Raw genomic sequence first — 27,353 nt, forward strand, 5'->3', positions numbered from 1 at the left:
TCACTTCACTCCTCCAAAAGCCTTCCCAGGGAGTCCCCCCACCCCCCCGAACTTCAGGCATGTGTAACTGAACTTGTCACATCTCCTTGCTAACAGTTTTCTGTGGCAACACCAGGAGGGAAGGGACCTGTGTCTGTCCTCTTCTTAGTGTCTTCAGGATCGAAGTGTGTGCTGAGTAGGTGAATGCAGTGTGTGTGACAGAGGAGTGAGCTCCTCCTTGAATAAGCCACCACAGTGTGATTTTTGAGCCAGTTGCTATCTCTTGGGGCCTCCTCCTGCTGCACCCCACCTGTATCTCCCCAGCTGCAGGGAATTGAGCAAACAACGCCTTGCCCCCAGAAACCGGGCAGAGGGACCCAGATGCCCTCCAAGCTCATTCACACTCTCCCTTGCTGCGTCCTAAACATTGCTCTGTCTTCAGCCACCCACGTAGCACCTCCTCCCTACCCCACCCTGCCCAGCCCCTCCGAGGTAGGTGCCTGTGGTGGCGCTGCCATTAGCTTTCACAGCGGATCCAACCCCGGGTAGCTCACCATGGGGACTCTGAGGCCTTGGGCCCGGTTCCTACTCCTGGTGGCAGCCCACCTGCTGGCCCTGGGGATCGGGGCTGCTGTGCTTCAGGCCCTGGAGGGGCCTCCAGCGCTCCAGCTCCAGGCCAAGCTCAGGGCAGAGCTGGCTGCTTTCCAAGCAGAGTATGGGGCCTGCCTGCCACCGGGGGCGCTGGAGGAGCTGCTGGGCACTGCCCTGGAAGCCCAGGTACACGGGGTCTCCAGCCTGGGCAATGGCTCAGAGGCCAGGACCTGGGATCTGCCCTCAGCCCTGCTCTTCACTGCCAGCATCCTCACTACCACGGGTAAGGCCGCCAGACAGCCCGGCAGGAGGGGTTCCTGGGGGCACTGGGGGTGTAGCCCTTCTGCCAGACCCAAAATGCCAGACAGCCCAGGCCTGACTAGGCCTGACGTCACAGCTGGGGCTTCCCACCCCAACACCCCAACTGGTGCCTCAACTTCAGCTGCCAGGTGGGGCGTGCCCTCCTCAGTCACACCCTCTTGCCTGCCCCCCAGACCCAGGAAAGATGCCCAGACCCTGTGGCCTGAGGCCAGGTAAGGGACAGATACTGTGGGGCGAATTCTTGAGTGGAGGAAAATGGAGTGGACCCAGGAGTACAGATTCGGACCACCAACTCAGGAGAGTGTGTCCAGGGGGAGGAGGCCCTGATGACATGTTAGCCATGGTGAGAGGGCACAGAGATGAGGGATTCCTGGCAGATGAAGGGATTCCTGGCAGAGGGAACAGCATGTGCAAAGGCCCGGAGAAATAAAGGAATGGGACCCACAGCCCTGGAGGTTTCTCCACCTGCCAAGTGTCTAAGTGTTTTTTGAATTAAAATCTATATTGCCAGATTCTTTTGAATAATCAGGAAACCTACTTGCAGGGAGCCAGAAACCCTGCAAGGGATTCTGTATTGTCTGGAGTGGAGTAGGCCTGCACTTTGGGCAGAGTGTGTCCTCTCCAGGCCAGCCCAGTCCCCACCACTCCCTCTTGTCTCACAACAGGCTCCTCTAGACATTTGAATTTACAACCTCTGGACTAGCTGGTCCTGTTTGCCCAGCACACCCTGCTCCCCCACCTCTCCCTAACTTTGCACATGTTTTTCCAGTTTTGAATGCCTTCTCTCAGGCATGCTGGCTCTCTTGCCACCCTTCACATGAAGTGTCTCTACTGATTTTCCTGCCTGTCTCCAAATGGCAGGGCCTGAGCACACTCAGATTCCAGTGCAAGGCCTGGCACACAGGATGTCTCAGTACACCTTTGAGAAGTGATAGACTGGGTATTATTCTTCCTAGGGGATTTGGAAGTATCAAGGGCAGAACTAAGGAATCTGAGAAAACCCAAGCTTCCTCTGGGGCAGGACAGCAGTTCTCAAAACTGTCCCAAGCTACAAGAGGCCTAAGGTGACTGCTTCTTTTAATCCTTACATTTTCCAGAAAAGAGTGGCCAGAGACGTTGGTTGGTTTGTTTATTTAAGAGTAGGGGAGGTTGGGGAGGAGGATGGTGCCCAGAGAAAAGGAGAGAGAATCTTAAGCAGGCTCCAGGCTTTGATCTCATGACCCTGAGATCATGACCTGAGTCAAGATTAAGAGTCAGACACTTAACTGGGAAGAGCAGTTACAGAGGTTAAAAGACTGGTTAAAAGACCCCCAGCAAATGAGGAGCAAAGCCAGCCAGAGCCCAGGTCTGAACAGTTCCCATCATCTCAGCCACCAGAGGGCAGCCTTCTGCCAGCGGCCTTGTTGGGGGAAGGAGGGGAACCACACCTGGCACCCCATGCAAGTGACCTTGCCTACCACCTCTCTCCTTTCCAGGTTATGGCAACATGGCCCCACTATCAGCAGGTGGAAAGGCTTTCTGTGTGGTCTACGCAAGCCTCGGGCTGCCAGCCTCCCTAGCACTCCTGGCCGCTCTGCGCTGCTGCCTGCTGCCCCTGCTAAGCCACCCTGGGGCCTGGGTGGCCATCCACTGGCAGCTGGCCCCAGAGAGGGCTGCACTGCTGCATGCAGCTGGATTGGGCCTGCTGGTGGCTGGGACCTTTGTGCTGCTTCCAGCACTAGTGCTGTGGGGGCTGCAGGGTAAGTGCGACCTGCTGGAGGCCATCTACTTCTGCTTCAGCTCACTCAGCACCATCGGCCTGGGGGACCTGTTGCCAGGTGGTAGCCGTCGCCTTCATCCAGTACTTTACCACCTTGGCCAGCTTGCACTTCTTGGTGAGTCCAGCTGCCACAGAGTGTGGGAGAAAGGAGAGGAGGGAAGAGGAGCCTGGACTAAAACTCCCATAAGCCACCAGGAAGGCTGAGCCTCAAGGAGCACTGCCCTAGGCTGTGGAGTGGGAGTTATAGTTGGAAGAACCCTGATGCTGGAGTTGAGAGAGTTGTGACTGGCACTGGGTACTGGTGGGGAGGGGGTCACCTGCCTGGGAGGTGGGCAGGGAGCATCACTGGCACCCCAAGAGCTGCGCTAGCAACCTCTCCTCACCAGGTTACTTGCTCCTTGGGCTCCTGGCCATGCTGCTGACTGTGGAGACCTTCTCAGAGCTGCCACAGGTCCGTGCCATGGTGAAGTTCTTTGGGTCCAGTGGCCTGCTGACTGCTGAAGACCAAGGTGGCATCCTAGGCCAGGATGAACTGGCTCTGAGCACCCTGCCACCCTCAGCAGCAGCAGCCCCAGAACAGGCCGCAACGTGCTGACGGGTGTCAGGTGATGGAGTGGAGCTCCTCTCAAGTGGACAAGCCTGACAAGGAAGCCTCCAGAGATGGGAGGGGGGATTGTAAGGACCTCAGGCAATAATGTGTTTTTAAAAGGGGGTGGTGTAAGAACCCCAACTGTTTTTGTCTCTTCCTTCAAAATGGGACCCCTAGAGCGATCAACGACCCAAACCCCATCATCCTTAACCACCTACCCCCAGTCCTTTGAAGGTGAAAGCCGGGCAGGGCCCTCCTCCGCATCTGGGAACCTCAAAGCCCCAGCAGGCCCCACTTGGGATCGCAGATAACCTTATCGGCCTCTGCCCCACCCCCTTCCGTCTATTGAAAGCCCCCTCCTGAGAAAGGCCATTGTGGTGTAGCTTCGTCCAACTTTATTGCTCACGAAGATCAAGAATGGGGGAGGGTGGGGGCGCACGGTCCAGCAGCCATCCCTGCTCCCCCGCCCGCAGGCCCAGGCCCCTCAGCCTTGGGGGCGGTGTCGTACTTCGGGACACTCCTGGGACTCCTGGGACCTCCCCCCACCCCCCCACCCCGCCGCCGCCACCGGCGAACACACGCACACACTCACACGAACAAATAAATACGGCCCCGGACTGCACAGCTGTCCAGCCGCTCCCATCGGTCGGTCGGGCTCGGGGCCGCCCTGCTGCCCTGCTCCCCGCCCTGTGGGCGACGGCGGCCCCCACGAGTGGAGCCGCTGCGACCACGTGCGGTCCTCCAGGCGCCAGCCCCGGGGCGGCGACCCCGTGCTGCGGCGAAAAAGGCTGCGCCAGGGCTGCGGTGCGAGCCGGAGGCCTCAGCTCAGCGAACAGCGCTCGCGCCGGCTCAGCTGGCGGCTCAGCTTGCGGCGTCGCTGCTCCAGGCCGCGTTCCAGGCGCTCATCCTCCTCCAGGGCGCTGCGAGGGAACCTCATCCGGTCAGAGCCGGGGCGCTGGCCCCCTCCGCCCCCTGCCGCCGGGCCGAGCAACCCCCGGGAGTGCGCCCCAGGCCCCCCCCCCCCCGCCTCCCCGCGCGGACCCTACCCCACTCACATCCGCTCCTTGTGGTCCAGGTCCCGGACCAGCTCGTCGCGCTGGTTCACCAGCGACACCAGCTCCTCCAGGAGCAGCTGCTCTCGGTGCTGCTGCGCCGCGGTTTTCAGCCAGTCTGGGAACCGAGGGGGCTAAGAGTCAGGAGGCGCCGGCCCCTGCTGGGTCCTGCTCTCGGGCCCCCTCCGGCGCCATCTCCCAGGTCCCATGTCCCACCTTCGATAGCCAGCATGGCCCGTAGCTCCCGGCTCAGCAACTCAAACCTCCGCTCCAGGTCCTGCTCCTCGATGCTGGGGTAGGGGCAGGGGGTAGGAGTAGGGGTGGGTCAGGAAGGGGGAATGGGAGGGGGAGGGGTCTCAGGGCTCTGACCACTCCCTGGCCCCCATCCCACTCCATGACCGATTTGTGGGGAGGCCTGGGCTGAGAGCAGCACTATACCCTGTCCCTGCTCCAAATCATCTTCCTTCCAACTCTTCTCCAAATGCTGAATGTTTATATTGTCTCCTCCCATCCTCGCTGCTCTTTTTTTTTTTTTCAATTAAGAAACAATCTTGCAGGATTGTTTGGATGAACATTATTCACAAACAGCAAGTATTAGACAAAATTATTCTGAAAATTGACACAAAATGCAAAAGGGAAGAAAAACCACCTTCATCATGCCAGACTATAAAAAGAAGAATCACGTTTGATCCCACTTGGGAAACCAGCTCAGATCTCCCTGGGCCTCAGTTTTCCTTATTGTAAAAGAACAAGGTCAAACTGGGGCACTAAGCCCTGACCTGTCTGTACTATGTTTTTCTCTTGGGTTTTGGATTCATAAAACAGTTCCAATTTAAGAGGTATGTAACTTATACAGGACTTTTGAAAGGAAAAAATAAGATGACTGAACAAATTTTCAAAAGAATCTTTGAAGAAAGAAGAAAGCCGTGAATATTTGTAACCAATGTAGCCAAGATTCCCTATTCTGCAGGCCCTGGGTTGGGGGTGGTTGACGCCTGCCCCAGGAGGGGCCTGCCTGCACTCACAGCAGCTGCAGCTGGTCCTGCCTTCTGATGAGAGCATTCTTCTTGTTGACCAGTGTGAACCACTCCTGGATCAACATCTCCTCCTGCAGCTTGTCAGCACCTGAACCAGGCCAGGAGTGTCACCAGGCCTGCCACCAACCCAGGTGGCAGGGTAAGGTGGCTGGAGAGTGGGGAAGGGGCTTGCTTCATTATGGCATCCCAGAAGCCAGTGTGCCTCCGGCAAGCTGCTTCCCTTACCCAGCTGTAAATGGGGACAGTGACCCCAGCTTTGCCCTCTCCCAGCTCCTCCCCAGAACAGGAAGTGCTGCAGGGCTAGGCAGATCTGGTACATTGTGCTGGGGAGTGGACTCCAGGCGCCTGCCCCACCTGACTCCATAAGTCTCCTCAGTTGTGTCTCCACCTCGGCTGCCCGCCCATCAATCTGTTTCTGCTCCTGTTCCAGGGCTTGCAGCTCTGCACACACATACTGACTTGTGTCCTGGAACCGTTGCTGCAAGAAACGGGGGCAAAGGACAGGGTGGACTCAGCCCGAGCTCTGCCTAGGAAATGCCACCCACCAGCTCCACCCACCTCGGCCATCCTTACCAGCCCAGCCTCTTCCCCTGGACTTGGGGGTGGCTCCTCTGATGGGAGACTCTTACCTGCAGACAGAGACCAAGCTAAGGCACCGCCAACTGACACCTGCCCTCAGGGTATCCCCAGTTCAGGATCAGCCAGAGCTGAGCTCGGTCACTACTCCAAAACTACTCACCAGGGGACTGCTGTGGGGCTGCGGTCGTGGGTGGGCTAGGGGCAGAGCTGGGGTCAGGGCTCAGGCCTTCCTGTGGAGAAAGAGGCCAGTGAGGCTTGTGGGGGTTTCCCAACAGCCCCACCCTGGGACCAGCCAGAGGCTCAGTGCACACACAGGGCAGGAGGGGCCCTCAACTCCAGGCCCTGGCCACCCCAGCTGCTTCTCCAGTCCTGCAGGCACAGAACTCCACCCCCACCTCCTTTAGGAAAAATGCCTCCTCAAGCAAAGGCCACGGCCTTCACCCTCCCTGGCTCTGTGGTCCTGGGCCAGTCCACTCCCACTCTTGGAGCCTCACAGTCCTCATTCCCTGGGCTGGGCTGATTGATAATCCTGGCTTTATAGGGATTTTGTGAGAGTCATCAGTGAAAGGCTGAGAAGGGCCTGACTGGGGCCTCTCCTTCCCCATCTCACCCCTTCCTCCATGGATCTCCCTCAGGTCACCTCTGACTCCCATGACCTAGCTCTTGCATCTCCAGCATGGTCAGGGGACCACACAGTGACAGTGAGCTGACCTGACTCACTTCATCTCCAGACCTAGGCTGTCCTGAACCACCACCTCCATATCCTGTCCTAAAGGGGGCACCCTCCCACCTTATCAATTCCCATGCTAGGGACCGTAGTGCTCTTCCTAGAACACTCAGAACAGGACAGGTTGGCTGGACCTACCACTTTTAGCCTGGAAAGGCAGGGCTGGCCCCTACTGTGCGTTCCCCACCGCCCCCTGCCCCGGCAACTTGCTGGGAGAGTCAGCGCTGGGGACTTAGATCTGAAGACAGCCTAGCCCCTTTGATGGCTCCTGCTCTGGCCACCCTTCTAGGTCACAGGGTGGGAAGAAGAGGTGGAACCACTCTACTGTCCACTCTACCCCCACACTTCTCTGTGAGCCATCGCTGGGCAGATCCCACTCAGGTGCCATCTTCTCTGGCCTGGGCCAGTAGCAGCCTCCTCACCAGCCACTGCCCAGGCCCTGCCTGCTGATGCTCCCCTCAAGCCATAACGGGGGGATCTGCCTAAAACCTTCACCCGATGGTGTTCCTCTCCCCCGAGCCCTCTCAGCCCCCAGTCTTGTTGCCAAGGCCTGGGGCCAGCTCCAGCCTCAGCTCCTAGTACCCCACACAGCACCCAGACTCCGCCTAGCCATAGCAACGGGCTTGGGCTTTCACTTCCCCAAACAGTTTCCTCAGCCTGGGCTGGCCTCTAGCAGGGGCTGCCTCACTTCAGCAACCTCCATGACCCAGCTCAGCTCAGCCTCTTCAAGCACCCTTCGGGTTCCCACTTGGGTTTCTGTATCCCTTCCTGACCTTCACGCCTCCCAAGGCTGTGATCCCCAGGCTGCACGATGCTCCCCTCACAGCTTCCCTGGGCTTCCTCAGCACAGCTCCTACCCCAGTCAGGGCCGCTGGTGAGGTGACCCACATCTCCCTGCCCAGAGCTCACCTCTGCAGGCAGGGTGGGGCCCAGAGCCGGCATTCAGGGCCGCTGATGAGAGCTTATTGACAACAGTTATGCATTGGACCCCGCGCATTCAGTTCCCCCAACAACCCTGTGAGTCATGGTGATCACCATCCCGAATTCACAGATGAGGAAACTGGAGGTCAGAGGTGAGGCTCATACAGAACCCGGCCTTGGACCCATGGCTGTCTAATCCAAAGATTTGCTCCCAAGCTTGGCCACCAATGTACCGTTTGCCTCTGGGCCAATCACACCCACAAGGCTTCCATTTGTGTCTTTGTATGTGAGAGAAATCCCAGACTCATGTAACCTGGGGGCTGCAGGGCTCCTGAAAGGCATCTGGGGGAGAACACAGTGCCCCTTTTTTGACAGCACCCTGAGCTGGTGTCTCAAGGCCACTCCATAAGAACTTTCATGTGTTTGGCTCTCATCCTCAGGGAAAGAGCACAGAGAGGTTAAATGGCTTGCCCGGGGTCACACAGTGGGTCAATAGCACAGGACCTAGTAGAGAGCACCATTTAAGAGTCCTGTGTTCACAGGTGTTCTCAACTTCCTTTGCCTCTGTCTTTACCTCCCTAAGTCTCAATGTTCCCACCTGCAAAATGGGGTAATGGTTCCTTCCTGGAAGGGGCATTGTGTGGAGTCACTTAGGAGTTGATGAGGGGTCATGGAGCTGGGCCAGGCACAGAGAAGCAGGCACTCCACCCACAGAGTAGGCAGGGGCAGGGGAGTGAAGGAGAAACCCCAACCTCAGCAACAACAGAGCTTACTCACACTGGCCCTGATGGGAATTCATTCCAATGCTTCCTCATGTCTGACCCCAATTCCCCTTTTTCTGCACCTTCATGTGTGGCCCCTCCTCCAGGAAGTCTTACTGGGCTGCAAGAGAGGCACCCTGCCCTGCTCACAGTGTTGTGTCAGCCCTATCCCAGCTTCTGGGTGCCCGACTTTGTCCCATCCAGGATTCTGGGAATTGCCAAGGGCACAGCAGGGCCTAACCTCCTCCCACCGCAGGCATAGGGCATGGGGGATGGGACTGGCCAACATGGAGGAGTCCCAGAGGAGTCCCGGGGTGCCTGGGTGGGTCAGTCAGTTGATCTTGGTTTCCGCTCAAGTGCTGGTCTCGAGGTCATGGGATTGAGTCCTTCAGCGGGCTCAGCACTCAGCTGGGAGTCTGCGTGAGATCCTCTCTCCTTCTGTCCCTCCTCCCACTTCTCTCAAATAAATAAATCTTTACACGGGGGGAAAAAAGGAGTCCTCTCCAGGCCTGTGGGTCAAAAACCTCCTGTGGGACAAGGGCTAGAGAGTGGCCTGGCTTGGAAGTACCAGACGCTGGGACTTGGGCAGAGAAGAGTGTAGGATGGAGCCTCCCCTCTTTTAAGATTTGCTGAGCCACTGACACACATCAACAAGGCTGTGGTCATGGCCACAGCCATGGACAGCTGTGTCCCCCTGACCCCAGCCTATCACATCTCCTATGGGTGCCCCAGGTAGCCCTCCCTGTCTCCCATTCACAATGCGGTGCCTCTGACTCTGTTCTCAATGCTTCAGTTCTACAAGCCAGCCTCACCACCACCGCTGCCTGCTGACATTCTGGGAGGGGAGTGGCAGGCAGACCCCGAAACGAAACCTGAGCCTTCCTGCTAACACGCTTTTACTCAGCATGTCCCCCCACATGAGAACTACCCCCTCCCAGTTTTCACCTGGGAGAGCTTGCCCACCTTATCAGCCTCGCTCATATAGTGGCTGCTTCCAGAAAGACCTTCCCCATTTATTCTCGCTTTTTAAAAGATTTTATTTATTTATTCATGAGAGACACACACAGAGAGAAAGGCACAGACACAGGCAGAGGCAGAGGGAGAAGCAGGCTCCATGCAGGGAGCCCGACACAGGACTTGATCCCAGGTCTCCAGGATCACACCCTGGGTTGAAGGCGGTGCCAAACCACTGAGCCACCCGGGCTTCCCAATTCTCGCCTTTCTTTAGCACTCAGGGGTCATCTCTGGGCAGCTGAAGGCTTGGAGTGGCCTGACAGAGCTGCCCCTGTTGTCCCAGGCAGGACGGGTGCAGTGAGTGGAAGGAGCCCCAGCTGGGAGGCTACTTCAGCGGCTCTGAGTCCTTGAGCAAATCCATACCTTCTCTGGGACCATCTCCCCTTCAGTGCAGTGATCATGTGACACCCAGGGAGACCCTGACCTGAGACCTGCAGGGGCTGGGGTGAGGGACATGGGCACCCGGCAGGGTCTACCATCCCCAACCTCCCATTATTAGAGAAGAATGGGTTTCCAGGATCTGGAGTTAAGGATCCAAGTCAGAGATACTTGGGGTCGGGAGGCCCTGGATGGTCCCCTGGAGCACAGAAGCTCTGTCCAAGCTTACAGAACAAATAGTGGCTGCTGGTCGACCCCTACAGGGAAAGAAACACCCCAACCCACTTTACAGTCTATAAAGAGCAGTGCACTGAGTGCTGAAAACCTAGAGCCTTCTAGGAACTACCCACTACCATGATTCTACTCTACCTGGATGTCAAGCATTAAAAACCATTAGCATATATGGGCAGCCCCGGTGGCTCAGCGGTTTGGCGACGCCTTCATACTGGAGACCCGCATGGAGCCTGCTTCTCCCTCTGCCTGTGTCTCTGCCTCTCTCTGTGTGTCTCTCATGAATGAATATATAAAATCTTAAAAAAAAAAACATTAGCATATATCCCAAGGTTGGCAGCAAAGGTGGAGACCCTGCCCAGGCCACTGCTCTGTCCCCCAGGGGGCCTCGGCTTGCATGTGTCCCCAGAGCAGGAGCTCACTACCTTGCCAGGGTACTCTTCCGTGGCACCATGGTCCCTCCACTCAGAAAGCACTCCGCGGGGTCCAGCTGAGCCCTGCTGCCCGTAAGCGGCCACGCCTGGGCCAGCTCGGCCCTTGGGCCCAGCTCCCCCTTATGCCACAGGAGGGCACTCACTGCAGCCTGGGCTCCAGTCGCTCCGCTGGCTCCAGCCGCTCCCGAGTCCAGGTCGTCCGCCGAGAAAGAGTTGCTGTTCCGCAGCCGCGAGCGCCTCTTCTTGAGGAGGTCGGCGTCCCGCACGTGGGAGAAGGAGCCGTGCGCGCGCGCGGCGGGGGCACGGGCCCGGCCTCCCCGCTGACCGACGGCCGCCGCTGCCTCACGCCGCCCCCCGCGCCCGGGGCCCCGGACCCGTTCACCAGCCCTTCGGCCGGGGGCGCGGATGGCCGGGCTCCGGGGCCGTCGCCAGGGGCCTCCGCGGAGCGCGCTTCCAAGGCGGGCTCGGCGCCGCCGTCCTTGGAGGTCGCCTCGGGGGCCGCGCGGTCAGTGCGGTTCTCGGGCTCCTTGGGCTCCGCCGGCGCCTCGGTCCGGTGCTCCCGCAGCCGCTGCGCCAGGCCCCCGGTGTCCAGGCTGTCGGGCGGGCTGGGCCGGGCGCTGGCCACACAGTACGTGCCAGCGCCGCCGCCGCCCTCCAGCTGCACCAGCTGCAACTCCTGCCCCGTGCAGAAGGCGCGGATCTGGCACAGGTACGTCATGACGATGAGCTTGTCGGGCACCGACAGCAGCACCATGTCCGCCGGCTCCAGCAGCCGCGACACGCCCAGGGCCGCGAAGCCATCGAAGGCCTAGGGACCGAGCGCTGCGGTAAGCGGCGGCCGGCGATACCCGGGGACGCCGCGGCCCCGCCCCGCCCTGGGCCGCCGCAGGCGTCGTCCCGCGACTCTCAGGCGGGGGTTTGCCTAGCGAGCCTTCACCCTTCTGTTGGGGGAGATCCAGCAACAGGGCCCGCCCTCCCGTCCCCCAGCAACTGCATACCAAAGGGTGGTTTGGAAAAACCATCTGGTGGAAATATGCTTTAAAACAAAACTAACTAAACTAAGGAAAACGAATAATTTAAAGACCAAGAGAGTAAAAAGTGGCAGAACTTCTAAAGTCCGCTCTGGGGGCCCTGCAGCCCATAGATTCCTCTGCGGCCGACTCTAAATCTGGGATCTAGGGCCTAGCTCGGGAATCTTTCCCTCCAGGCCTTGGTCCTGTCCCATCTCACCTGCTTGTTGTTCTGTTTGATGTTGAGCGGATCCAGGGAGGCGTAGTCACTGCAGGGAGAGGGCTGGTCAGAGGCTGGAATCACACTGCCCTCCCAGGAGACTCCCTCCTTCATTCCCACCCCCTCTGGCAGCTCACATCTTGTCTGGGTGGAATCGGTGCAGGATGGCACAGAATGCCAAGCCGTTGCGCCAAGACGTAGTAAAGTTGGTGACTCGGACACCACGGTAACCAGCGGTGACTTCCTGGCACCACTCCAGCAGGGATTGACTGGAGCTGACCTGGGCAGGTGGTGCCTAGAGACACGAGGATGCACTCAGGGAATGTGAACATAGGACTGTGCCCTCTGCCCCTTGGATACAAAATAGGTCCAGCTCTGGGTTTACAGGGGTCACCAGAGACCAGTGGCCAGAGCCCTGGGACCAGGCAAAGGGTTTCCAGCTCTGTGGTTATCTACCAAGGTCACCTAAAAGGCCAGTGGCCCCCAGGCAAGATCAGAGGTAACCAGCAGCCACACCTCAAAGTCAGCCCAGAAAATCAGCTTAGGGGTGTCTGGCTCCATGCAGCCCAGGGAAGACAAGATGGGGGAGCCAGGGCATCCTGAGAGAGGAGAGGGTGAGGGGGTCTCCTTGTAGCTGAGCCCCGGTCCTACCACACCCCAGTTGACCAGGTGGGTCCATGCAGAGCCGCCGTTAGCTCAGCCCCAGGTTAGCGGGAAGCAGCAGACTGGGCCCTCGGCGGCCCCCATCCCTACCTGGCTGCCCAGCAGCCTCCTGTCCTCTTCAGGCTCCTCTGGGGAAGAGGCCCCTGAGGGCTTGCGCACCCCAGCCCCCGCCCTACTGGCCACCTGTGCCTCAGTCAGGCTGGCCTCTGGGAGGTTTAACTCAGCGTCTTTTCCCTTCTCAGTTCCTGAGACCCCAGTTTCTGCATCCTGGGGCTCCAAAATACTTAATTCGTTCTCTGGAGGCCCTAAACCCTCCATCTCTGCTTCCTGGGCCCCCAAAACCCCAGATCTGGCCTCTGAAACCCCCCAAACCCCAGCTTCCACCTCCTGGACCCTCAAAACTGTAGTCTCTGCCTCTGACTCTACCCCTTGGGGCACTACAACTCCATGATTAGTGATGGAGTCCTGTACAGCCTCATATTTGAGGGTCTCCCAGAGCCCAGGCTCTGCCTCCTCGGCCCCCAAAGTCTCTGCCTTCACTTTCTCAGTCACTAAAACTGTAGTTTCTGTCTGTTGAGTCCACAGTCCCTCCATCTCTGCCATTCCAACCTCTGGTCTCAAAACCCTTGAATCAGCCACCTCTATCTCCGGGGCTCCTGCTACTTCATTCTCTATCCTTGGGACCCCTGCACCCCCAGCTTCTACCACCTGGGTCCCCAGTATCTCAGCTGCTGCTGTCCTGGTCTCAAACCATGGGACCCCTGACCCGCCTATCTCTGCTTCCTGGATCCCTGCCATCTTGTATTTTATCCCTGAGCCCCCTACTTTTGTCTCTTGAGTCCCCAATATCTCAGCCTCTGCCCTCCCAGCCTCGATCTCTGGCACGCTGGCACCTCCCACCTCTGCCTCCTGAGGCCCCCATATTTCAGATTCTGCTGCCTCAGCCTCTGTCCCCAGCATCCCTGAACCACCAGCTGTCTCCTGGGTCCCCAATATCTCGGTCTCTGCCATCCTAGTCTTTGTCCCCAGAAATCCTGAATCCCCAGCCTCTGTTTTCTGGGTCCCCAGTTCCTCAGACTCTGCCATTCCAGCAGCCTCTGACTCCAGGACCCCCAACCCCATGCTCTCCATCTCCTGGGCCTCCAGGGCCTCAGACTTTGCTGCCCCAGCCTCTATCTCCGGGAATCCTGATCCCCCCACTTCTGTCTCCTGGGTCCCCAGTACCTCTGACTCTGCCACCCCAGTCTCTGTTCCCAGGATTCTCGAATCCCCAGCCTCTGCCTCCCAGAACTCCAGATCCCTAGACATCACCCCTTGGTCAGCTGCTGGTGGGGCCCCCTTGTACCTGCTCACCTGGGGCCTGACACCCACTGCTCCAACAGAGAGACCCTGCTCCGGGCCTGTCCCCCCAATACCAGGGACTCTGCCTCTCACCTCTGTACTCTCTCTCTCGTGTCCTGCAGCAGCCCTGTCACCTTTGAGGTCACTAAGATGCCTGGTGTGCCCTACAGGCTCTGCTGCAGGTATGCTCAGGATTGTAGGAGCCTCATCCCCGGTCCTGACCCCTGTCCTCCCTTGAGAGCCCCTTGGTGGAGCCTCGGGAGTCTCCTTGAATCTTGTCTCAGACATCACCCCTATAGCCTCTGGTCCCTTAGTGTCCACATGTCTCACCTTTGACCTCTGCTCAGCATCCACTTGACTCACTTCTAAACTCTCTTCAGCCTTCCCAGCTCTGATGTCTAATCTCTTAGTGTTCACCTCTGTGACTTCTGACTCATGCTCTGTGTCCACCCCTCTAGCCCCTGGCCTGTCCCCAGGGCTCCCCTCCTCAACCTTGTTTTTCTGCCCTACCAGAGAGTCTCTGGAGCCTTCATCCTCAATGCCTGGGCCCAGCCTGGCTCCCTGAGCCTCTGTCCCTTCCTGAGGGTTTTCCTGGACTTGGATCTCCCCAGAAGAACCCACTCCTGCTAGGGGGGCCCCTGAGGCTTTGGAAGCCTCATCTTCCCCTTGGGGGCCTGGGGGCCAAGGGGCATCAGAGCCTTTCCGGAACCGAGGGGCTGGAGTAGGGGCCACATCCTGGCATGGCTGTCTTGAGGACCTGAGGAGAGAGCAGGAGGAAGCATTGGGGAACCCACTTGGCTCCCCACTGTCAGCCCCATCCCCACCCTTCAGGTTGCTAGGGCACTGGAAAGGCAGGTTGGTAGGGGGAATGCAGCTTTCTAACAGTAGAGCAGGGGATGGAGGTGGGGCTCATTCCAAAGCTCACCTCTCCTCTGGTGGGGTTCCCAGGGGCCTTGGGGCCTTGAGCCCCACCTGGCCCCCTGCTACAGTAGCTGGTTCTGGCCCCTGGCCCCAGGAGGCCCTGGCTGCGGGCTCAGGGGCACTCACAGGGGTGGGGCTGGTATCCTCCGCACTAGAAGGGCTGGCAGCTGGGGAGGAAGGAAGGGAGGGGCGCTGAGGCCTGGGCCCCAGACTGGAGGTCCATTCCCTCCCCAACCCCAACCCCAGCCTGGGCCTCACCTGCCTGCCGGGACTGTACCCGGCCCTCCTCGTCCTCCTCACAAAGTGTCTTCAGCTCCCGAGAGGGGTCTGGGGTGGGGATGGGGGGCAGGTCAGCCCAGGGCAGGACCCCACAGGTCTGACGGCTTCCCCCCAACCAGAGTTTTGGGCCTACCTGGGAAACGCCCCAGCCTCAGGGCACTGCCCCAACCTGCGAGAAGAGACAGGCCCTCGGATGCAGACAGAAAGAGAGAGAGAGAGAGAACCACAAGGACAGAGAAATAAAGCCTTAACAAGCAAAAGGGAGGGATAAGAAAGCTAGTGGCTGAGTACCAGGGTGGGTGGCGAGGCCTGGAGAGAATAGACTGCATCTCCCCACTGTGCTTTTGGCCCAGCCAGTTCAGGGCAGGTACTGACCCCGTCAGGCACCCACTCAGGGCTGAGGACAGGGCCTGTGGGACTCAGCTAAGGACCCAGGCTGCCATGGGACTAGGAGCCAAGTTTGGATAGTCAGAGCTGCTGGGCAGGTTGGGACTGCCTGGGCAGGTGAACCCCCCGACTGGGCATGCGCAAGCACCACCCCATCCCCCCCACTGCACAGCCAGCAGCTCCTGGCCTGGCTTATCCCCAGCACTCCCTAGGTCCTGGTGATCTCATCCATGGCAGGCTGTGAGCCCACCTGACTGGGGTACATGAGACCGTGTCTCAGGGGCCCCTGGGCCATTAGCCTCCTCCTCGTCACTCTCAGCAAAGTCATCCAGGTTGCCCACATCGCTAGGCTTCACGCTCATGAGGCTCGCAAGACTCTGCATGTCATCGTCCCTGGGGGGTCAGAGGTCAGGGGTGAGGGCTGAGGTCAGGGGTTCCAGACTCAGGCCAAGGAAGGAGGATGGGCACTCACGTGGCACGGCCCTCCCGCAGCAGTACCCCCGAGAGAGTGAGGCTCAGCTCAGCTTGTACCACCTTCACGGACTTGGGCTTTAGCCGCAGCCGCAGGGGTGCTCGGGCAGGCACGGGCCCTGCGTAGTGGGCCAGGTCCACCTCAGCAGTGGCCAGCACCTTCCGTTGTCCCTTAGATTCCTGTGAGCCAGGAAAAGAGGCGGGCAGGGAAGGATAGTCAGTGCTGCCCCAGAGTCCCCAAGAGCCCAGGTCCCAGCCTGCCTGGCCACTCACATTCTCGATAACAAATGTCCACTCCTTGGCCTCATACTGGTCCACGTGAGGGTCCTAGGAAACGAGGGCACCAATGAGTACAAGGGCTCTGGGGTGAGAGCAGTGTGGGGAGAAGGGCCAGCTGTCTCTCACTGTGTGTGGCAAGTATGTGTGCATGCCACCCCCTCCGAGGAGACCTCTTGGGCCACCCCTACCCCATCTTGGTTCTCCATCTCACCCCTCTGTTCTATCCTATTTGGATGGATAACCCAATGGGGATCCCCCGGGGCTGCCTGGGTGGTAATCGTCCCCCCACCTATGCAGAAGGGCTAGAGACTCACCCTGTAGAGGGTCACAGAGATGTCCACATTTTCTGGCACCATCCACACCACGGTGCCCCGGTATGGGTTCTGGATGCCTGGCTGCCAGCTGTGGGCCTGCAGGGAGTGGTGGAAGGCCTCCCCTGACTCTTAACTCTCCCCTCACCACCTGCCCTTAGCTCCAGACTTGATCTCATCTTTCTCTCCCTTCTATGGATTCTAATCTAAACCTGAACCTGACTTTACTCCCCCATCAGTTCTCATGTACCCACTTTCCCCACACCCTCTGTTAGCCTCACCCACAACCCACAACCTGGACCCCTTTCCAGTTGACAACCTCCCCCACCTTGGAGCAGATGCGTCGATTCCGCCGGGTCCACACCACCACCAGCTTATCCGGTTGCCTGGGAGTTGGGAGAGGGGGTCTTCTCAGTCAGGCCCACCCACCCAGCCTCTCCATATCCTCCAGGGTCTTCCTTCTGCCCACATCCCCCTCCCCCAGGAGAGCCCCCCCCCCCCCGCAGAGCCCCTTATCTGGAGCCACCAGGAGCAGGGTGGGGCTGTGGAGGCAGGGTGGGGCCCAGGGCAGAAGGGCAAAGGCTCCAGTGGGTCGGCAGGGATTACGAAGACTGACAATGAGAGACACAGAGACATACAGAGAGACCAGCACACACAGAGAGGTCCATGCACACAGCAAGGACCCTCCAAGAGACACACTGACTCAGAGAGACAGACATGGAGTAAAACAAACCCATTTGCTCACAAATATTTGGGCAGTGTGGACTGTAAACCCAGCCCAGTTTAGAGGCAGAGCAGGGCAAAGGAGAAGCAAGACCCTTCTCAGGCTGAGGACAACAGAGCTTGGGGAAGAGTGCCAATCGAGAAGGGAAATAAATTAACCAGCTGACTTTAGGGAGATAGAGAGCCACTGGGGTCTCCTTGAGGTTGGGGTGTCTGAGCAGAGGCTCAGAGGGGAGGGATGGGCTGTGTGAGTTGTCTAGAGAAGGAAGGCTCAGGAAGAAGGAATGGAAAGCACAGAGGTCTGAGACTGTGGGGAGATTCAGGGTTAGAGTGAGAGTCAGAGGTTGGGAGGTGGTCAGGGAGGCAGAGCATCAGCTTGTCATTAGACAGCCACCCAGGGCCTTCTATGTCCAGCCCTCTGCTGAGCCCAGGGGCCCTGAGAGTCAGCCATGCTCCCCACCTCTCAAGCCCCAAGCCCGGGACTCTTGCTTTGCAGGGCCCCTGATTCCCACAGGGGGCATCAAGGAAGACTTCCAGAGGGTGACCTCCAAGCTGAACTGCATATGCCAGGGCAGACTCAGAGGAGAGGCAGAGATGTGAAGAGAGCAAAGAGTTGCCTGAGCAGGCCCGGCCCCACAGAGCTAACGTGTGGCTGGGCCTGGGAGGGAGAAAGCTGTTTTGGGTTAGAAGGTCCAGCTCCTCCTCATGAGGGTGGAGATGGTTGAGGGGACCATGAAGCCGAGGACAATGCAGGAGCCCTTCTTGCCTGCACCCAGCCCCATGCCAGGACACTTAGGTATACCCACCCCCCTGCCCCTCTGCAGGCTGAGCCAGGATAATTGGCTCTGCTGTCAACCCCTGAGAATGCTGAGGCCCAGAGAAGTTGGGAGCCAGGGAAGGTCACAAAGCTGAGCCCAGAGCTCTCTGGCCAAGCTCCCCTCCCGAACCCTAAATTGCAGACAATGCAAACTGCAAACTTCCCAGAAAGGGGAAGCAGACAGGGGGTGCCTAGAGAGGGCGGGGCCTGGCTAGGCAGCCTGACTCAGGCTGGGCACGTCTTCCTGGGGAGCCAAGACCTGGGCAGGGGCAGTTTCCTAGCATGGGCTCCTGGCTAGGAAGCCCAGGAAGCCCTGCCCACCCCCATGACTCAGATGCATTGATACTGCCCGCACCCCAGGCCTGCTCTCTGGGACCAAGCCCAGCGTCCCCTTAGCCTCACCCAGGATGCTGAGGCAGAAGCCAGAGACCAGAGTTGAAGTCCTAGCTCTGTGCTGTGCTACTTTAGCCAGCTCTTGTCTTCTCTGGGTCGCACCAAATGGAGTGAATGGCCTTCTGGCTGGCCCAGTGAAAACCAGGGACATGGCTGCTGCCCAAGGGACCCTAGCCTCCTGCTCACTACCCTCCCTTTGGACCCCATGATCCCTTCCTGCCCCAGCAGCTCTTCCTCTTGGGAACCTAAATTTAGCCCCGCCTGACGGGTGAGGCCCCCACAGCTGCGCCCTAATCCAGCCAAGGGAAGCCGACACCAGTGAACACGTATATTTAGGGTGTGACGCAGGGGTCCGGGCAGCTGCGGGTGGGAGCATGTGAACAAGATGCCTCTGGGCCCTTAGGCAGTCCAGGCCAGGTCCTGTACTCTTCTCACAAATCTCCCCCCACCAGGCCACCTCACCAGCCCCAAGACCTCTCCTTCCCGACTCACAACCTTCTAGGCCTGCAGGCCCCTTTAAGCCATCCCTGCCTCTCTCCTCATCCGTCTTGATGCTCAGTTTCCCCTTTTAAGGACATAGTGGAAACATATCCAGCCTCCCAGCACCCACTCAGCTGAAGTGGGTGTGTGGGTTCCTTTGGCTCAACAAGTGGGTGGGGGAGGCAACATCCTTGTTCTGGGCTGTACCACAGTCCATGAAGGTTTCAGCCACAGCCTGGCCACCAACGGACCTCAAAATTTGCTACCTTTTCTGATGTTACCCCAAAACATTCCTCTAGTCAAAAAAAAATGAGGCCTCCCTTCCCCCAGTGCTGCATGCAGCTGAGGAAGGTGTGAGCACAGATTCTCAGGCCTGCAAGTTCTGACCTCAACACCGCAAAAGCTACCCACAGCCCCAACTCCGGGGGTCCCACAAGCTGCAAGGGCACTTTTGAGTCTCTGTCTCTGGGACACCAGAGCCCAAGGTGGGGGCGAGGGGCCTAGTTGGCCACTGGGCTGGGGAGTTTCTCTCTGGCTACCAGCAGCGCCATGGGGTCCCAGCCGAGTACCCCAGGCCTCCCAGCCACTCACCATTTCTTGGTGCACTCCACCACCAGCTCGTGGTAACAGGCCACAAACTGGAACTTGGCGGCCCGCTTGCCCACGCGCTGCAGGCGCTTCCACACCGAGGTCATGGCCCCCGCCGCCCCAGCTGCTGGCTCTTCAGACCCGGGGCTTCCGCTGGCCCGCAACCGCTGGCCGGGCCTGGGTCCCCATGGCCTCCCGGGCTGCTATCCGCGCCGCCCGCCCCGTCCGTCGGAGATGTCCGAGGCTCGGACCCGGAGCCGATCGATCTCCCCGCTGCGGCCGCTGGAGCCCGCCGGGGGCTCTGGCGGAGTCGGCCGGCCGGGTCGTCCGGGGGGCGTCGGGTCGCGGGAGCGCTGAGCGGCCAGCGCGCCGTTTCCTGGAGCCGCACCCCCCGTCGGGAGGCGGGCGGGGCTCCGGCGCGGGGCGGAGGCCGGGGCCCCGGCCGGGGCGGGAGCGGGAGCGAGGGGCGGGGCGGCGCGGCTTCCGGGACTTCGCGCCGTCGCCGCGGTTGGGGGGGTGGGGGGGGGCCGTACCAAGGGGGAAGCCTGGTCCGCAGCGCCCGCTCGTAGCGCGCGGCGGCGGTGTGGACGCGCAGGCCGGGGAGAGAACCTAGTGCCGCCCTCGGGAGCATGGCCCGGAACGCCACCCTTCCTGCCCGCAGCCCTGGGAGGTACGTACTGATGGCCCCATTTCACAGGCGGGGGAAATAGAGCCCCAGAAAGAACAGACTTGCTCAGGACCACACTGAGAATCTGGGCCAGAGCCAACTGTTCTCAACATCAGGAGTCTGCCACCCACGTCTCAACCTCAATAGGAAGGAGCAAAGTCAAGGATCAACCTGGATGGCCCTACCTGTGGGCAGCACCCATTTGCCAGTCTCAACCTAATTCCTTAGCTGTCAAGTGGGAGGATGGTCCGAACATCCCACAAGCAGCCGATTTCCAAAAACTATGGGACCTTGGGCAAAGCCTTAACACTCTGAGCCTCAGTTTCTACCTCTGTTAAATAGAAATAATTATGTTTCTGTCTCTTACACAGCCACTGAGAGTATGAAATCTTGGGAAGCATTTAGTTCGGAGACTGGCTGGTTTTCTACAGTCTCATTAGAATCCGTTATCGCGGACGAGAAAGTGCGTGAGTATGCGCACCTGCGCAAACACGTGTTTACTCTCCCCTAAGAAGCCTGCCCCAGGCGTTAGCCACCCTGTTCACACCTGTTCACACCTCGATTAGAACCCTTATCGCCCACCCGCTGGCCTGGCATAGTAATGAGCACCAGCAAGTATCACAGCAGGAGTTAGAGAACTGTCCTGGGGCAGCGCATCAGCTTCTTTCCCTCTTGGCCAGCACTCAGCAAGGGTTGTGAATGAACTGGGTGCTTAATACTTGGTTTGAACAGGATATCTGTCTGATCTGCCAAGAGTGATCGCGGTTGTCTCCAGAGGCAAGTGACTGTGCATAGGGTGTGGGGATGAGCAGCCTGTAAGCCTAAGTGTGTAACTTCGAGGTCCTCTCCTCTTCGTCTCAGGGAGTTGCGGGGGTGTTATGTATGTGCCCAGATATCTGAGCATCCACCGTCCCCAAATGTGCAGGCTTCTTTTAGCGAGCCTGACACGTGGTCTGGCTCCCAGGCCCAGCGTTGTGGTCCTCGGTTTCCTCTGTAAGAGAAAGCCCTTTACATACAGACCAAAGGCTCCAAGTGCTATGGGGGCAGCCAGGAGGCCTGTACGAATAAGTGCAGAGTATCTGGCACCCAATCACTCCTCACCGAAACTGGGTCTCAGGTACTGAAGCCCAGGACCCTGCCCCCTTCTCTCCCCCGCCCCAGGGTTTATGTGGCCTCCAGGGAGCCACGGGCCAATGCAACTTCACCCCCTTCAGCTTCTGCAGCGGTTTCCTCCCACTCAAAGAGCACTCACTAGCTCCCAGGCCCTTCCGGGAGGCGCCTTCCCCTCTCCCGCCTAGAGGCCCTAGGCCCAAGGGCTCAGGCCCACCCATTTCCTGTGCCGCCCCAACTCCGCCCCTACTCGGGGTGGAAAGTTTCTCTCAAGATAGGCGGTTCCTTCTCCTTCCTTCCCGCCGGGAAGGACCAAAGCAAGTCGGGGTGGGGGGTGGGCTCCCACATCTCTGGCCAGAGAGGGGAAATTACTCGCCCGCCGTCGCAGAACCGCGGGACTAGCTCCGCCAGCTGGATGTGCTCCCCAACCTCGTCAGTGGAGGGAGGACTCGCACTCCTTTGCCGGCCGGCCTTTCTTCCACTCGGGGGTCTTGCGCGCCACCTGCCGGCAGAGCGCGGGGCCGCACTTGCCAGAAACACCATCTCCCCGCCCCAGAGCCAGGCATTCAAAACACACAAGAAAGCCGAGAGAGGATTTATTTAACTACGTGCCCAAGAGTCTGGCCCCTAAACTTAAATATCCAGCACGGAGCCTTGGCCCTCCCGGCCGTGGGTGGGTGCAAGAATGGGAATGCCCTGGTCTAGAGCAGTGGAACCCAGGGACCAAAGGTGGGATGCCCCTGAGCCAGCAGCTGCCATAGCAGCAAAAGGTGAAAAAATGGGAACCAAGCACTCATCCCAATCCCAGAGACGTCAAGGGGAGTGCCAGATGCTTTGGGCCCCACCACCAGATTGAAGGTTGGCCAAGCTGGGGTGCACACATGTGGGAGTAGTGGAGGTCCAGTGCGGTGGGCAAAGGCTGTGGCCCAGGTGCCTGCCCCAGTGTTAGCTAACCGGAGTCAGAAAAGAGGTGGTTGGCAGTTTTGCCTCTGAGGGGCTCAAGGCTTGCCTTGTGAAGTGGGTATAGGGGAAAGCAGGCACTATAAGTCTGAGTACTTACTAAGGGGTGAGTTTCTGAGCCTTTTGCATGGGTGCATGTTCCCCCCACCCTCAGCTCTTCAGAGGCTGATGTGAAAGGCGTCCTGCAGCCACTGGTCACGGGCATTGTGTGTCTGGGGCACAGTGAGGGGTGGTGGGTCCGGGGGTAGGCTGGCATCAGGAGGCTCATCGTCATCAGAAAGGCCAGCATCAGGTGGATAAGAGCTGTCTGAGTGCAGGGAGGATGACAGGTCCTGGCACAGGCTCAAGTCTTGGCACAGGTGCTTATAGTCTTGGATGGACTCGTACAGGCCCCACAGCTGGCACAGCAGGGACATATCCAGCTGCCGCAGCCCCACCTGCAAAAGACTGAGGGTGGGCTGGGGTTGGGGTCCAGGCCACCCTCAGCCCTAGCCAATCTTCCTGCCCCTTTTTAAGCATAAAGTTTTGTGGACATCAGATTGCCACCTGCAAGCTGACTCCTTAAGTAAGTCACTGATCCTCAACTGTAAAAGGGGATAACATTTACCTAGCAGGATGCAATGAAATAATATGAGTAAAGCATTTAAAAATACATGGTAAGTATTGCCATAGGTAATAACTATAATCATTGTTACTATATCCCCTCTGACCCAAAGGGCTTTTGTAGATCTTCTGAAACTCAAGCCATGAGTTCCCGGTTCCGTGCCTCTGCGCTGCGCCCCATCCTGGGACCCTCATATTCAGCTGCGGCCCCCCGCCCAGCTGGCCCGGGGCCCAGCTACTCACCATCTCTTTGCGCAGCGCTGCTAGTGCTGAGTCGAGATTAACAGGACGACGCGGGCCGGGGGGACCTGCGGCAGCTCCTGCGTTGGTGGCGCCCGCCGCGTAGCGGGGCCCATCTGGGAGGCGGGCGGCGCGGCTCAGCTCGTCGTGGATGCGGCTGCGCTGGCTGTAGATGCGCTCCAGCTCCCGCCACGAACCCCCGCTTGCGTTGAGGAGACCGCTGAGGCCGCGCGGTAGCGGAGGGAGCCCGGCTAGGGCGCAGCCAGCGCCGCCCGGCGCCTCGGCCGAGGGCAGCCCATTCATGGCCTGGCCGGCGCGGACCGCGACGCAGCCTACTGCCCTTCAACGCTCCGCCCGGGCCACAGCCCGCAGGCTCCGCACCGCGCGGCCCCGCCGGCCGAACCCAGCCGCCGCCCGCAGGCCGCGCTTTGTTCCTTCCCCCGACTCCTCCGACTCCGCCCCTGCCCCACCCCCTTCGCATAGGCAGGGCCTCTCTTAAAAGGGCTACGTTGGTGGGCCCAAAGTGCGAATTCTGAGCAAGGGAGTGGGGCAGCCACTGAAAGGGAGCCAGAAAAAGGGGCGTGGGGGGGGCGGTGGGGAAAGACCCCAAAAGCGACGAACACGTCTCTTTTACGGCTCTTTTTGCTCCCCCCACAACAATATGTATAGTTATTCTGCCCAATTTTAACTCTCCAGGGTAAGATCTAAACCTGGGGTTGGGGCGGAGGGAGGGCGGGGTCATGAGACTAGGGTAAGTCCATACTTGGTCCCCAACGTGCAACCTGATGCCCTGTCAGGGTCTCAGTGTCTGAAACAGGGGCATGAGGTGGGTCGGGATGATAGTATCAGAATGCTCAGGGGAAGAAGACCCCAAAGGGGCCTGCAACCCAAAATCTCATTCAAGGGTGGGAACTGAGCATTGGAGGGCTGAAGAGCCTGAAGGGGTGCTGTAGTGGTCCATCTCTCTTGGTTCTGCTTTTAAGAAGGCTCTGACTTTCTCCTCAGAAAAAAGGTATCACATAGTTCTCTCCCTCTTCCCTCATTCTGAGTGGGGAATCCAAGCTGAAACAAGCCCAATTAATCTCTCAGGGCATCAAGGAGAGCAGAACAGTGGCAGGGTAAGAGGCCAAAGGCAGGAAAAAGGCAACCGGAACTGGAGCTGGCATGCACACTCAGAACCAAGAAAAGAACAAACCACACAAGAGGACAGCTGTTTTTCTAGAGGGTTTTTCTCAAGCGGGGCTTTTTTAGTGTTGAAGCTGCCGAAGGCTGCGCAGAGCCTCAGCACAAGCCCGGATCAAGCTACACAGCTGGATGCTAGTCTCCAGGGAGGTGCTAGAGCCCAGGTCAGCTGAGGCCCAGGTCAGCTTCTGCAGGAGGGCCTCCTGTGTGCAGGCCAAGACATCTGCATTTGGAGGCACAGCAGGAGGGGGTGGCCCCTGGGCTGCCTTGAGCCCTGCTGCAGCTCCCTCACAGTGCTCTGGACGGGGTACTGGGGGCTGAGGGGCTGGCCGAGAGCCCGAGGGGAGCTCCACGGCAGAGGCAAGCTGGTGTTCCCGAGCTTGGGAGAGAGCGGCCTGGGCATTCAGAGCTAAAAGAGGAGAAAGTGGGTGGAATGATCAGGAAGCATGTCCTGCGTCAGCCCTGGACCACTTCCTCTTTACTGCTCTGTTCATTCTGTACTTGAGATGCCTCTCTATAAGGTAACTCATCCATTTTCTTCTTGGTGTCACAGTTATTTATGCCCTTGCTTCATCTCTCCCATCAACACTATGCCCGACTTAGCTCAGACTTTTCATACTGTCTGGCACACAGGTGTTTAGTGCCCCTACTAAATGAATGCTCCTCTCTAGAGCCGAAAGTAGAAAGCACCTTACCTCCGCTTCACCCACAGACTCCATTGTCACCTCCCAAACCTACTGTTACCGGGCCTTTATCACCACGCGGCTTCTCCACCAAGCATAATCGGCCCCTCACCCGGATTGTCTTTATCCACGTCTGAGTCGAGCTCCTGACAAGCCACGCAGTAGATTTTCCGCTGTTTGTCTTGAAGGAGGATCGTCTAGAAGCAGAAAGCACGGGGACACGGGTGAGACGCCGGGCGATGCGGTCCAGAGGGGAGAGCTGGGGCAGGGCCGTGCGGCCTGGTCCGCGGCCCCATGCCCGATCCCAGGTCCCGAGCCTCTCCTCACCCCGCAGTCCGCGCACGTCTCGCCCAGCATGCGGTAACCACGCAGCAGGTAGTCGCCCATGAGCCGAGAGATGCGGTCCTGTCGCTCCCTTCGCGCTTGCAGAACCTTCGTCTCCGCTTCGGTTGGGGGCTCCCAGGAGAAGTCGTCGACTTCTGGGGTTAGAGAGGCACAAGAGACAGAGGGGTCTTGCCCGAGCGGGCTACCTCCTGCACCCCGCAACCAGAGGCCCCCACAGCCCAAGTCCTCACCAGCACCGTTCAGGGCCATGTTGCCGTTGTCGCCACTAGGCTCAACGCACGTGACGTACAAGCGGAGCGCTTTACGCTCGGCTCCGCCCCCTCCGCTTAGACCTAGGATGAGGGCGGAAACAGCGCCTCCCAGACGTTAAGATGCGGGGAGTGGGGCATGTCTGCTGCGGGAGATCCTGGCCTAGGGGCGAGCCCCTCGGCCCGAACCCAGTGGACGAATTGGGCTGGCGGGGCCGCAGGAGGGCGGTCTCCGGGGTAACGTCGCTCGGGTCGCAGGACCTGAAAGTGGCTGCGCGGGGTCGCCCTTCCTGCCGGCCGCAGATGGAGAAGACCCCTTGGCTTGAGAAATCCACGCTGGCCTCCGCCTCCCCTTGGATTTCCCGTTCTGCACTGGTCGGACCTGGGCCAGGCGGGGCAGCGGCGTCATCACAGCACCACCCTCGATAGTAACAGGTGGCCACTTGCGCGCCCGCACAGCCTCTTCAGTACTCGGTGCTTTCTCACTGCAACCGGCAAGGCAGGCCAGGCGGGGGTCGTTCTCCCTTTCTATACCTTTCAGCCTATTTCAAGACACCCTCACCCCCTTCTGCATGTTCAGAGGCCCAGTCTGCGGATACCCTTAACTCCAAGGCCCGAGGCCGATGTAAAGTCCGCCCCTAACCTTTTTTTTCTGTTTTAAGTTTAAGGCCCCCCAAACGCAGGCTGCTTGGAAAAGCACTGCACTGGGCTTGCCCAGGTCCGGGTCCGCAGCAGCTGCAGAGGGGTTCCTGATGGATGGTGAGGCTGAAGGACCCAATAGTTACGCTTATGACCGTTATGCTTTTTTTAGGTGGGCTCTGTTAAAATTACTAGTGCTCCCTGAGCACTGGCCTTAATTTTGCCCCCTCTTCTGCGTTCTCTCTTTACACATCCTCTGCCTTATTAGATTTGGGGAAGCCAGATAGGGCAGGTAGTGGTGACCAGATGTGCCGCCTGAAGTGCCTTAAGGCGGCACATCAGGGCAGAGGAGAAGGAGCTAGGATTTAGACCGTACAATCTCATTGCAGCCTCCTTTTTTGACTAGACAGCCCGTGCTTCTGCATTCTTACCTGAAGAGCGAATGCCCTTCTGGTGCCATCTTCCTTCTTCATAGACTCCATGGAACTGCCATCATCTGACCCTTGCTGCCACCTGCTTGCAGAGCCTTGTGCCCCTCTTCACTCTCCCAGCAGGCTCTCTGCCAGCGGTGTTCCTGACTCAGGGTCTGACCCTAGGTCAGTTCTGCCAAGCTGATTAGAGGAACTCTTGGACTCTAGCCTGCGTGCACAGACCCTCCAGGTCCGTACTGTCTTCATCTCCCAACACCATCCGAAATTCCTCAGTGTACCCTTCTGGGTCATCATAATGGCCAGTATCCATTCAACAGCTTATTCTTTCTGGAACCAAATAAAACCCTGGCATTTGTCCTCCTATTTAATCCCTGTCATTTACTCCTCATGACAGCCTTACCAGGAAGATACTACTGTTATCTCCATTTAACAGAACAGGAAACAATAATCCCTTTATTTATTTATTTTTTGAAAAATTCTATCTATCCATTCATGAGAGAAACAGAGAGAGAGAGACAGAGACGCAGGCTCCATGCAGGGAGCTCGATGTAGGACTCGATCCCGGGACTCCAAGATCACGCCCTGGGCTGAAGGCAGGCACTTAACCACCAAGCCACCTGTGCGTCCCCAATAATCCCTTTAAAACAAAAATCAGGGACTCCTGGGGGGCTTAGCAGTTGGGCATCTGCCTTTGGCTCAGGGCATGATCCCAGTTTGGGGATCAAGTCCCGCATTGGGATCCCTGTGGGGAGCCTGCTTCTCCCTCAGCCTCTCTGTGTGTCTCCCATGAATAAAAAAGACAAACAAAAATCATAAATCAGAGGGTGCCTGTGTGGCGCAGTGGTTGAGCATCAGACTCTTGGTTTTGGCTCAGGTCATGACCTTGGGGTGATGGGATCAAGCCCTACACGGGGCTCTTCACTCAGTTCCCTTCCTTTCTACCCCTCCCCACCATGCTCTTGCGTACATGTGCTCTCTCTCAAATAAAT

General features: G+C 58.8%; 4 protein-coding genes and 1 long non-coding RNA gene across 5 annotated transcripts; 2 read left to right on the plus strand and 3 right to left on the minus strand.

The window, feature by feature from the left end:
- Positions 1 to 318: 318 nt before the first annotated feature.
- KCNK7 (potassium two pore domain channel subfamily K member 7) lies at positions 319 to 3,374 on the plus strand. The gene is made up of 3 exons (XM_055313536.1): positions 319 to 853; positions 2,367 to 2,765; positions 3,037 to 3,374. The coding sequence occupies exons 1-3, from the start codon at positions 535 to 537 to the stop codon at positions 3,243 to 3,245; spliced, it is 927 nt and encodes a 308-aa protein (XP_055169511.1). The 5' UTR covers positions 319 to 534; the 3' UTR covers positions 3,246 to 3,374.
- A 419-nt stretch (positions 3,375 to 3,793) lies between these two features.
- On the minus strand, positions 3,794 to 19,686 carry EHBP1L1 (EH domain binding protein 1 like 1). Its single transcript, XM_055313509.1, is given in 20 exon segments — positions 3,794 to 4,159; positions 4,295 to 4,409; positions 4,508 to 4,581; positions 5,317 to 5,416; positions 5,683 to 5,806; positions 5,902 to 5,957; positions 6,068 to 6,137; positions 10,517 to 10,663; positions 10,666 to 11,181; positions 11,604 to 11,652; positions 11,741 to 11,898; positions 12,357 to 14,364; positions 14,533 to 14,695; positions 14,787 to 14,855; positions 15,445 to 15,587; positions 15,667 to 15,845; positions 15,939 to 15,992; positions 16,259 to 16,354; positions 16,584 to 16,641; positions 19,260 to 19,686. Coding segments are annotated over 20 exon segments (4,383 nt in total). The 5' UTR covers positions 19,364 to 19,686; the 3' UTR covers positions 3,794 to 4,059.
- A 134-nt stretch (positions 19,687 to 19,820) lies between these two features.
- Positions 19,821 to 26,879, plus strand: LOC129503096 (uncharacterized). Its single transcript, XR_008663117.1, has 3 exons — positions 19,821 to 19,926; positions 20,295 to 20,386; positions 26,340 to 26,879. It is a non-coding gene; the product is annotated as an uncharacterized LOC129503096 (long non-coding RNA).
- On the minus strand, positions 21,613 to 23,268 carry FAM89B (family with sequence similarity 89 member B). Its single transcript, XM_055315034.1, has 2 exons — positions 22,840 to 23,268; positions 21,613 to 22,430 (listed from the first exon to the last, which is right to left on the minus strand). Exons 1-2 carry the CDS (start codon positions 23,137 to 23,139, stop codon positions 22,152 to 22,154), a joined length of 579 nt encoding a protein of 192 aa, XP_055171009.1. The 5' UTR covers positions 23,140 to 23,268; the 3' UTR covers positions 21,613 to 22,151.
- ZNRD2 (zinc ribbon domain containing 2) lies at positions 24,048 to 25,363 on the minus strand. The gene is made up of 4 exons (XM_055315033.1): positions 25,277 to 25,363; positions 25,029 to 25,180; positions 24,814 to 24,898; positions 24,048 to 24,427 (listed from the first exon to the last, which is right to left on the minus strand). Exons 1-4 carry the CDS (start codon positions 25,293 to 25,295, stop codon positions 24,084 to 24,086), a joined length of 600 nt encoding a protein of 199 aa, XP_055171008.1. The 5' UTR covers positions 25,296 to 25,363; the 3' UTR covers positions 24,048 to 24,083.
- Positions 26,880 to 27,353: the final 474 nt, after the last annotated feature.

The sequence above is a fragment of the Nyctereutes procyonoides genome, unplaced genomic scaffold, assembly GCF_905146905.1.
Source record: "Nyctereutes procyonoides isolate TBG_1078 unplaced genomic scaffold, NYPRO_anot_genome, whole genome shotgun sequence".
NCBI classification, from domain to species: domain Eukaryota; kingdom Metazoa; phylum Chordata; class Mammalia; order Carnivora; family Canidae; genus Nyctereutes; species Nyctereutes procyonoides.

Excerpts from the sequence above, each read along its gene's own strand:
- KCNK7 (XM_055313536.1), top strand. The coding sequence starts at position 535 with ATGGGGACTCTGAGGCCTTGGGCCCGGTTCCTACTCCTGGTGGCAGCC. Across the intron at positions 854-2,366 it reads CAGCATCCTCACTACCACGG|GTTATGGCAACATGGCCCCA; the intron begins GTAAGGCCGCCA and ends TCTCCTTTCCAG. Across the intron at positions 2,766-3,036 it reads TGGCCAGCTTGCACTTCTTG|GTTACTTGCTCCTTGGGCTC; the intron begins GTGAGTCCAGCT and ends TCTCCTCACCAG.
- ZNRD2 (XM_055315033.1), bottom strand. Across the intron at positions 24,899-25,028 it reads AGACGTGCGCGGACTGCGGG|ACGATCCTCCTTCAAGACAA; the intron begins GTGAGGAGAGGC and ends TTCTGCTTCTAG. Across the intron at positions 24,428-24,813 it reads CGTGGATAAAGACAATCCGG|CTCTGAATGCCCAGGCCGCT; the intron begins GTGAGGGGCCGA and ends CTCCTCTTTTAG.
- FAM89B (XM_055315034.1), bottom strand. The coding sequence starts at position 23,139 with ATGAATGGGCTGCCCTCGGCCGAGGCGCCGGGCGGCGCTGGCTGCGCC. Across the intron at positions 22,431-22,839 it reads CAGCGCTGCGCAAAGAGATG|GTGGGGCTGCGGCAGCTGGA; the intron begins GTGAGTAGCTGG and ends AGTCTTTTGCAG.